We start from the raw sequence: 10989 nt of genomic DNA, 5'->3' as shown, positions 1-10989 counted from the left end.
TTCATCTTCAGACCCTGGCAGGTCGCCGGTCCGGCGACCGGCCTGAGGCGAAGCCGCGAGGGCCGCCCCCGCCTCGCTGCGTCGGCGAGGGCCGCCCTCGCCGCGTCGGGCGAGGACCGTCCTCGCCCGCCCAGTCAAGGGCGACCCTCGCCCGACGCAAGCGAGGCCGCCTCGCCGGATCCGGGCGAGGGCGACCCGCCAGCTGCGTGGCGAGGGCCGCCTCGCCTAAGCCTCGGGCGAGGGTCGCCCTTGCCATGGGCAGGAGAGGACGGCCCTCGCCCGACGCAGGCGAGGGTCGCCCTCGTCAGATCCGGCGTCTAGCGAGGGCGGCTCTCGCCGGCTTCCGCCTCTGGCCGGTCGCCGGTCCGAGGTTGAAGGTGAAGGAAAAAAAAAAAAAGAAAAGAAAAAAGAAAAAATTCAAAAAAATTCAAAAAAATAATATTAAAAATTAGTTCGGGGTAAAATTGTCACATGTGTACCAGTTTAGGGTTTTTTGTGGTATGTTTGGGGTAAAATTGTCACGGGTGTACCAGTTTAGGGTTTTTTATGATCAAAAAAATAGTTTGGGGTAAATGTGTCACAAGTGTACCAGTTTTGGGTTTTTCGTGGTATTAACCCTTATTTCAAATAAGAGCCTGAAGTGAACTTTATTTCAAATAAGGGCAGGAAATATGTCATCATTTTCTCAAATAAGGATATGAAGTAAACCTTATTTCAAATAAAGGCCTAAAGTGATTGTGTCAAACTCAAAGAAGGGCATGACTTCATCAACTGGTCAATGGCATTTTTGTCCTTCACTTTTCTGATTTTTTTTTTCGTTTGTATGTTTTTTTCTTTCCTTTTCGCCAGTGGCCGGCCACTACCGATAACCAAAGAGGGCCGAGTGAGGGTCACCCATACCATACCTGGGCGAGGTTGGCCAAGCGACCCTTATCGGCCATAGGCAAGGCCGGCCCTCGCCAAATTTAGAGGCTTGTCTCGCCCATGGCTAGCGATGACCTAGGCGCCAATGGCCGACAAGGGTATGCAGGCCCTACCCTCGCCCAGAATCAAGTCATGCCACTAACCCTGTTTAATTTGACTAATGAAAAATACTGACGTGATTTTTTAATATTTTATCTCTCCTACGTGGCATTCTACATAGAGCATTAAAACCATGTCGCTTTGATATGAATCCTAATTTTTACATAAAATCTTAATTAAATTAGGTTAAATTATCCAAAAAAATTCATAAAAAAGACAAATTAAAAAAAGGATAAAACTTTAAAAAAATAAGAAAACACAAAAAAAAAGAAAAAACCCAGGCCCTCCGCTTGTATCTTTTTCTTCTTCTTTTTTAATTTAACTAAAATTTAGGTTAAAACTATCTTTACATGAAAATGCCCTTAACCGGTCGGAATATTTAGTCGGTCGATGAGATCAGGCTCTTATTTGAAACTGTCAGGACCACTTCAAGCCATTTTTTAAAACAAGATTCACTTTATGCCCTTATTTGAGAAAATGAGAACACTTCAAGCTCTTATTTTGAATTTTTCCACAAAAATTTAGGTTTGAATTGCTACAATTACAATTAGGATTTTTTTGATAATTTTCTCGTTTCAATTATAAAAGTTGCCATTACGTCGAAAAGCGCATATTGGTGAGTCAATTTTAGTTTCACAGCCGCACACAAGAAGATGAGTTGTCTGTCTTATTATCGGTGACCTTACTATTGTGAAAATACCGAATATATAATCCAAGAAAGCTCCTCTCTTGGTGCGCAATTCAATTTACTCCTATCCCCTTTGCCATCCTAAAAACTCGCAAGGAGTTGCTCATTATCCGAGCCCTCTAGCCTCAATAATCACTTCTCGCCCTCGCCGATTTAGATCGTTACAAGACTGAGCACAAACTCACTGTTAACCACAAGCCAAATCGAGAACAATTTATTCAAAAGCATGTGCATAACAAATGAATTCTACGCAATTCCGATCTCTAAAGTTCAAAATTTCCTAAACAATCTGGGGGCAGATCTAGAGTGCTATCCTGTCAAATTCCACAGATCAATAGCAAATACACCTATCATTACATCTAACATTTCTATTGAAGCAACCATCACATCATGACACCTTGCGGGATCTGGCAAGAATAAGAAAACACATCATTATCATCATCCAACCACACACTAATCCTTTGCTTAACCCCGCAGTCTCCCTCCCTCTCTCTATCCACACTTCTCCACGAAATCTGTCAAAGTCAACCGCCGAAATCGCTAAGATTCCTGCTCCATTCTCTCCAAGCTCGGAACGAGAGCAAAAGGGCGCCGGCGACGACCATGGCGGACGACAAGGAGTCGACGTCTGTTCCGCTGAGCAGCAGCAGCAGCAGCGGCCAGCGCGACATCGACGAGGCCGCCGAAGGGGGAGGAGATCCCGAGGATCCGGTCAAGGCCCGCCCGCCCTCTCCCGCCAATTCCTCCACCCGCCAGGTCCGACCCGCATTCTCGCTGTGGCCGTCCCGGGTTCGGGGCGGACCCTTTGCTTTGTTGGGTTCTCGTATCTGGGTTCTTGAGTATGTGTGCTGTTAGTTGACTTTCGACGCTTCGGAACCTTTATGGGCGTTTTGGAGAGGCAGATAGTGTGAATTCATTTTTAAGTCGCGGAATTTAAGGTTGAAGATGTGTTCTTGGTCTTTTTCCGTGTCCCTGTCCTTGCATTCTTGGTCTCTTTGTACGGTCCCTGTCTTGGGCAGAGGAGGCAAGTGGAAAGAGCCGAGTTGATGAGGACGCCGGTGAAGGAAGGGAAAGGACGAGAGGTGAAGGGAAGTGGGAGAATTATGGGTTGCATTAAATTCTTTGTCATGGTCCATACGTTGGTGATGGCTGAGCTTCGCAAGTACGGTAATTCAGTGTAACAAAACAATATTTCTAGTCTGTGATTCTTAATGCATTTTGATATCCAACCGAGCGTATTCCTCGGGATCACTTGCACCTTGTCGACTTTACCTCCATATCTGCAGTGTGGCTTCATTAGGTCTGTTGAATTTTGATTCTTCCCTGGGCTTGGGCAAAGCTAGGTTCATGACAATCCTTTAACGTAATCCAATTTATAAGCAACATTTTTACAACTGATATAATCTCAGTCTACTACCTCAATATCTCATTTTCACCTGCTCAAGTGGTTAGCAGGAACTTAAGTCTGGGTTACCCATATTCAACAGCTTGTTTTTTCCCCTTCAATGGATATATATGCTCAAGATTTTCTCGTCAACCTGCCCCAATGATCTGGTCATTGAGGACGAGACTAGTGAATTAGGCATTTATACTTACCATCTCTGCCGTCTTCCAATCATCACACATGAAGAGTGATGCCAAGCCCTTTCTTAGTGGATACAATCAGCTTGAGTTTCTCCCTGAAAAATCTCGAATCTCATCTTCATCCCCTCCACTGTCTCATGTGTCTGCTCATACCTTATCAAACATCAACACCAGCAACAAGAATTTTGATAACAATGAAAAGATTGAGACCTTACAATTCCACAGAGAAGACCAAACGAAAGTCTTGAAGAGCTCTTCTTTCCTCGTCATGTATTGTCATCAACGACTAGATCCAGCGCGAATCTTATTGCTGGCTATGATAGAACGCATTTATAATTACTAGTATGGATGCACACGTGATGGCTGTGCAAAAAGTACATAACTAATTTGTATAATGGCTATGAAAAGAGAAACCATGTCTTACCTAGAAACACTAAGAATTCCATGAAATGTAAGAACTTAAGGGAAAGCAGAAGTAATATTTAAAGGAATGAGTATAAGACATGGAGAGAGTGGTTAGAGATGGGAAAATAAGCAATAGCTAACTGCAGGGAGTGGAGAGAGAGAGAGAGAGAGAGAGAGAGAGAGAGAGAGAACCTTGTAGAAAATTACCCCCAATAGGAGTTACTGTTATACCCTTATAAGTGAAGTATAGATAGATTTTGCTTGAGGGATAACTGATGGAATCATATGGATAAATTTTGTCCACTATATTTGATATCTATTCGTTTGATTAATTAAAGGGTATTAGTCTGGTTTATGATAAATCGTCTTTTACAATCCTTCTGTGATTGTGATATCTCCTGGATACTAAAAATTGTCATTTCTTTATATATAACCTCATCCATGGTGTATGCCAAAAAACTCTCATCCATGTTAGAGTGGGTTATGTAATTACTACATTTAGTTCATGTTCTCTTTTTTCTTTATTGGCCACTATCTCATATTGACTTTTGAGCCAAAAAGGTATATACTAATATAATAGTACTTTGTTTGGTTAAATGTGCTTAATCATGGTAAACATAACCATCTTGCAATAAAATAAGTGGAAGTGTGGTAAATTGCTCGGTTCAGTGGTTGTAAACGTTAGAATACTTTTAAATAATAAACCACGCTTTCATCTAATAGTTTAAGCTTTTAGAATAGTTGGTAATGATCCCACAAAATCTCACATGATATCAAAGGAAAGGGTCTTGAGTTCAAATCTTTCCAAGCCATTATTTGCTTTCCCAATTGCATATTTCCATGCTTTAGGCTAAGGCCAAAGTCCAGCCTACGCGTGAGGGGGAGTGTTAGAATATTTAAACAATAAACCATGCCTTCATTTAAGAGCTTAAGCTTTTATAATAGTTAGCAATGGTCCCACAAAATCTCACAATAAACTTGCTCTCACAATAAAACTTGCTCTTTCGTAGCAAAAGTATGTATCTTGTAGTAAACCCTCCTAATATATTGTAAAGCATTTAATGTTTTATAAAAAAAAATATCAAGTGAAGTTACATGACTAGTTTTTGGTCAATAAAAAAATTGTACTTGGTAAAACACACTCGTTCGAGTTAAGAAATTTAATTTCTTTGTAAAGTACCTTCAAGTGTGGTAAAATTCTAAGTGTTGGTAAAGGAGATTCTATTATAGTAGGAAATCTGTCAAGTGAAGGTTGTGACAAATGAATGCAATATGTTTGCAAGGCTTATATATTTTTTCACTTATTTTGGCAGGCTTGCTGTTTTGTGCTTCAGAGTTGGATCTCAAAGAAGTTTATGACTGGATGGTAACATGTTTCGCTACTTGTTCATATGCAATGATTGGTTGCTTACTACTTCTGGATGACTGATATAATTGATGTTTATTTGCAGTGTGGTTCTGTTCCCGGTTGCGGTCACATTTTTTATCACATGGTGGTTTATTGAATTTGTTGATGGTTTTTTCAGTCCCCTCTATGCCCAGCTAGGGATAAACATATTTGGTAAGTAGCGAGCGCTTAGTGAAAAAATGTTCTTTTGTCATATTCTGCAAATATTTGTTGTCTGATGTAGCACAGTCATTGGCCATATGAGTGAAGCAATATTTTTTATAGAGTTATTCAGTGGTGAATCCAAAAAGACTCATTTAGTTTAATTTCTCTAAAGTTGAATTTCATGGGTGCTAGCCTGCCAAATGTTCTTAGCAAACGTTTAGGATTGCATGAAATGCAGCTGTTTGTCATAATAGTTCACTGCCTGACTTTTTAGAAAGAACAGTAAAAAATGCTTCTGGACAATTCTGTAGGCCTTAACGAATAGCCTATAAACTGGTCATGCATTTCATACTGCCTGAGCTAGATGCTTATGGGAGAATAAAATATAAGAAAGATGTTTTTGCTGTCAATAAGGGTGATACATGACAAAGTGCTACATTAGACTTATGTTTGCTTAAACCTAATCTTTGACTTGAAGACTGTTTCCACTTGATTCATGTAGGAAACCTTAGGCTTTTGCATTCCCCTTTCCTTGGATCTTACCTATCAATTTTCATTTTAGGTATTTGGGCACATCAATGACCTGATTTTTGTCTTTGTTATTCCAGTAAAGAGAATATTAACTTTCCGTGATAACTTAATAAGAAGTGGGATCTATCCTCTTCTTCCTCTACATATCTTAATCTCTAGTCACCCCTTTCTGCTTGGAAGCTTCTTTCTCTATGTACTCTCACTCCCTTCCCAAACTTCTTAATAAGGCCCTGATTCACAATTGGCAGCTTGACTTAAATGTGGTTTTCTGAAGGCACAAATCTTGAACTATCTATTCTACGCTTATGTAGATACAAAGTACTCTCATATACTTCATGTTGTGACCTTTTCAACTTAGTCTGATGAGGCCATCCTTTTCAACATAATGATTTACAAAGCTCTGGATCTTTTATTTTGCAGGGCTGGGCTTTGTCACATCTCTGATGTTTGTATTCCTTGTTGGGGTTTTTGTTTCATCATGGCTGGGTTCCACTGTCTTCTGGATTGGAGAGTGGTTTATCAAGCGAATGCCATTCGTTAAGCATATATACTCAGCCTCTAAGCAAATTAGTGCAGCAATTTCTCCTGGTAAAGATTATTAGATCTTTGTTCTGCCTAGTCAACTACTGCAAAACCAGTTATATCCTTGCATAGTAATCATTGTGAATAGTACTCTCTGAATGGTTTGTGCTTTGTCAATCCCAGTTTTTAATGGAAGTTTGGAAATACAAATTTTGTTTCTAATTAGTAGTTCAGTAATGCAGATGTACTGTATGTAATTTAAGTAGATTTGTTTGCTGTCCTGCCAAGTTGGGCATTTTACTTTTGGTCCATTTCTGAACGTAAGGACACTGTTGATGACCTCGTGTATGTTCTATGCTTGTCCATGATTAAAATCTTATTAATTGGATGAAGACGCTTAGTCTACATTTGGTTAACGGGATACAAATCAGGATAAAATAATTATATCCTATCTAGCGACCAAAAGAAAAATTATATCCTATCTGGTGTTTGGTTGCTGTTCAAGATAGGATAAAGCCGGATAAAAAAGGAATTTAGCCCGGATAAAAATATCCGGGCTGTGCACTTGTGATTTAAGTGGGGGGCCATGGCGGTGGGTTGCTGTGCTAGTCTCCCCCGAGAAATAGTCGAGGTGCGCTCAAGCTGGCCCGGACACCTCGGTTACCAAAAAAAAAAAAAATATCCCACGTGGAGGTGGGATAAAGGTGGATAGGATTTTTCATGTTCATGATGTAAAAGCTATATTCTGAAAAAGCTACCCTCTCCTTCTCCTTCTCCTTCTCCTCCATAGCTCTCTGGCTCACGTCGAAACTTCATAAAAGCAACGAGCGAGTCAGAACACTATACTTTTTGGATTCACGAAGGTCAATGATCATGCTTTCTCTCATTGTATATCAATTTGATTCCTCCGATTTTACGCAGCATTAATCAGTGTATCTGCATCCGTGTTGTTTTATGACATTGAACAACATCGAACAATGTTTTTTTCTTGTGAAGTTGTGAATAACGTAGATGTGGATTTTGGTATGATCAAATGCTTGTATATTTAAAAATCATTACCATGTAAAAGGTGGTTTTGTGGAAGTTTGTCTCAAGAAAAAGGGACTATGTCAAGTGCATACAAACTCAGTGACACAGCAGGTGCTATTGATGGATTTCTTCTACAGATTAGTTGCTTCAATGGTGGTTTTGATGTCTGGGAGAATTAAGGTTGATGGGGCTAAAGAAACATTGTTACTGTATACTTACAACTTTTGTTAAAGACCGAGATTGCAATTGTTCTGGTCTTTAACTATCTCGTGTGCTTTTGATATGGCCCCACAAGTGCCATAGCTCCGAGCAGTTCAATCTCTATTTTTATTTTTTTTTGGACAAAATGCCATCTTACCTTTTCCTAGTGCAGGATGATTTTTTGTTTTCGAGTTATTAAAACCGCTTGCTGTAAATTTGCTAGCAGACACTCTTCTTTTGTATAATGCATGCTTTTTTTTGTTATTTGGGTATACTTGCTCAATTTGCTGATGTTATGACTCTTCAATGGAAAGCCTTTCTTACATATTGACCGATAACATTTTTTTACAAATTAATATGCAAATTTCATAAAGTGGTCAGATTTGGGAGTTTTTTTTCCTTTCTCTTTATTGGATTTGGGAGTTTATGATGATAAATATGGTACTTTTTCATGGCAGTAATATATTTGTCGTTTTCATTGATATGTAGTTTCCACCAAATAAGGTATAAGCTAGGATATGAAAATATTTAGCTTTATTCTTGTGATTCACCAAATAGGGGATAGGATATAATAAATTTCCAGGATTTCATAACTAATCTTATCCAGTCTTGTCCGGATTAGAAATCCAGACGACCAAACACAGCCTTAGGCTTTTGTAATAGAATAGCTTTGAAGGAGGGGAGAAAGAAATGTGACATTAACTTTGCCTCAGACACGGGCTTCCTCTTTACTAATCATTTGTTTCTTATGGTTGGTTAGCCTTTTCTTTCTTTTTGTTCATCTTTTGTGAACTTAACAATGGCATGCATGCTTGAACTGGGTGGTTTGTTTTTCCCTACAGACCAAAACACGACAGCCTTTAAAGAGGTTGCAATTATCCGCCATCCACGTATTGGTGAATATGCATTTGGTTTCATCACATCAACTGTCGTCCTTCAGGTGCTTCTCTTATGTTACTATTCACCATCCCTATACTGAGAATTCAAGAGCAAAATTACTTCTTTAGCAGAAAATAATTGACAAACTTATCATTTCTATGCATCAGATAATTCTTCTTACCATTGAGTCTACAAATCTTTTTCCCTATAAATCAAGGAAAAGCAAAAAAAAAAAATAATTCTTTCATTGATGTTAATAGACAATCAAAACAAAGGGTAAAGGAGAAAATTTATATTGGAAACTTGAAGATCCACTGTAAACCAGAACAGAAAGTTTGAGTTCAGCATGCTTCTAAATGAACTAAGTTATAGATAAATCAATTTGTTAGAGAAACTAAGGTAGTGCATTGTATACAAGTCATTAGAGTGATAAGAAAACAAGAGTCACATTACAAAAAAGGCGAACAAAGGGGTTGTTCGGGCCCTAAGATCAGTGTTCTAGAAATAGGAACTTTCATTGATGCACTTTTCACTAGTCTAGTCTTATAGTCCTATAGTGGACCGGGTAAATCCTGCAGGGTTGTCTTATTGCTGTTAGCTATTGATGCCTGAGCCAGAATGTAATGGGCAGAATACATAATTTAAAGGTGGTTCTGTTTTGGTATTGCTTATACTTCCGCATATTTTACCTACTATGGTTTTGTCATACAGAAAGACAATGAAGATGAGGAGTTGTGTAGTGTTTTTGTCCCAACAAACCATCTATATATAGGCGACATATTCCTTGTTAATTCCAAAGACATCATAAGACCTAATCTCTCAATCCGAGAAGGCATAGGTACGATTTCCTATTTGCATGCTGATGAATGGTGTTGCTTTTGTTATGATTGAGTTTCTTTCCGGATGCTCTATACTTTTTGCTATTTTTTGTTTTACAAGAAAGTTTCTGAAGAAACAGGTCTGTTTTCATGTTTCAATTGGAAAAGAAATATTGCAAGTGCCCTTTTATGGGAACTTAGATTGTTAATTTCGGGTGAGAGATGGACTTTCATTCTCTAGTAGGGCAAGCGATGCATCTCATGTTTATCTATCATGTGTGTGCATCCAAAAGCTCTAGCTATACTTTGTTAAGCTTATTGCTGTCAGTGATATCGAAGCTCTAAGGGCCCAAATGGTTATCATATATGAGATTTATAGCATTCCTTTAACAATGGGAACCGTTCACTTGCAGCAATTGAAGCCGTTGTTTTCCTCATGTCTTCTCATCCATGCTCGCTAAAACTGTTTATATCCTCTAAAAATCGCTTTCACTGAGTTCACTGGTCATTTGTACAGTAAATTTGCCTTCTGTAAGTCGGAATAATCTGGCATCATCTACATTATTGTAAGCATCACATAGAAGCATCTCTGAAGTATTTTTACCTAAATGAGAATATCCATTTTGCAGAGATCATCGTATCTGGGGGCATGACGATGCCCCAAACTATTTCGCCTCGGGAAAAAGTCACAAGGAAAGGCGAAATCGTACCTCTTGACAGAATCATATGATTTTTATGAAGACGAGGCCTGTCTTGATGGGTCTAGCTGCATTCATTTGGATGGTTATTGTTTTGTAACCTAAATCCATCTTCGGTAGCCACGTAGTTGTAGTCAGTGTTCATGGATTGGAAGATGGTCGAATCAATTTGTGTATGATTCTATTTTTACTGTTTCATTTCTCTTGGGACTAATAATGCATCTGTAAGTTAGTGATATACAAAGCTCTCATCGCCGACCGAGAATTTCCCGTGTTTGCTTGTAGTTCCTATTTTGAATTCTCATTCTGCAATTTCACAAGTTAATTCTCCGGTTTCCCCGGAAATGCTAGTTTATGTGTTCTGCAAATTATTCTGCCTCTGTGTTCAGAAAGGTTGTATGCAGCCTTTAATTGGGTTTACAGATTCATCTTCAAAGTTGTGTTCAAGTGGCGTTGGAATTTCAACTTGGTATGCTGGAAGCTCCATCTGGGCCTAGGTTGAAGATCAGCCCAGACTTCACCTTTTCTTTGCCCCAACTTCAACAATATCCAAACTTGTTTTTACACCTCGTGGACCAAGTGAAGCCTTTTAAGGATATGCTAATGTCCGAACCGAGTAAAATTAACCATATGCATGGTTTTGCTTGGAGCCTATGGCCATGGCAAATGTCGGTGTATGGCATTAACTTTTTTTTTCTTTTATATATATGTATATATATATATTTATTAAAATTAAATGGTGTGTATATTAAATAGGTGGCGTGGCATCTCGAGGAATATGCAATGTTTTTTATTGTTTTCCTCAATTCCACACTTTGTTACTTTTTACCTAACCCAGAATTGCCGTGATCATTGAGACAATATTTTAAAATCTAAAATTCTTATTTTATGTCGTGGACATATAATTAAATTGAATATGGAGTTAAATTGAATATTGCGAATTTATTTAAATCGCCATGTCAAAAATTTATTTTGATTTTTCACAATCGTTTGACGCAAACCCATTTTTCTCCCTTTTTTTTTTTGCAATTTCTTCTTCGCGACATTTTTTTTTATTTT

The 10989-nt window shown here is 38.7% G+C and overlaps 1 protein-coding gene across 1 annotated transcript; it reads left to right on the top strand.

Moving 5' to 3' along the window:
* Positions 1-2140: 2140 nt before the first annotated feature.
* LOC115681935 (protein LIKE COV 2-like) lies at positions 2141-10195 on the top strand. Its single transcript, XM_030606049.2, has 7 exons — positions 2141-2467; positions 5014-5066; positions 5152-5261; positions 6204-6371; positions 8378-8475; positions 9126-9252; positions 9862-10195. The coding sequence occupies exons 1-7, from the start codon at positions 2315-2317 to the stop codon at positions 9960-9962; spliced, it is 810 nt and encodes a 269-aa protein (XP_030461909.1). The 5' UTR covers positions 2141-2314; the 3' UTR covers positions 9963-10195.
* The last annotated feature ends 794 nt before the right edge of the window (positions 10196-10989 follow it).

Source organism: Syzygium oleosum, unplaced genomic scaffold, assembly GCF_021117445.2.
Source record: "Syzygium oleosum isolate NSW1041296 unplaced genomic scaffold, Sole_v2.1 Sole_v2.26, whole genome shotgun sequence".
NCBI lineage: Eukaryota > Viridiplantae > Streptophyta > Magnoliopsida > Myrtales > Myrtaceae > Syzygium > Syzygium oleosum.
The sequence above is the reverse complement of the archived record's forward strand: the minus strand, read 5'-3'. Positions and strand labels throughout refer to the sequence as shown.

Bases quoted from the DNA above. Each gene is read 5' to 3' on its own strand.
- LOC115681935 (XM_030606049.2), top strand. From the start codon at position 2,315: ATGGCGGACGACAAGGAGTCGACGTCTGTTCCGCTGAGCAGCAGCAGC. The intron at 2,468-5,013 runs GTCCGACCCGCA...TTATTTTGGCAG, and splicing joins CCAATTCCTCCACCCGCCAG to GCTTGCTGTTTTGTGCTTCA. The intron at 9,253-9,861 runs GTACGATTTCCT...TCCATTTTGCAG, and splicing joins CTCAATCCGAGAAGGCATAG to AGATCATCGTATCTGGGGGC.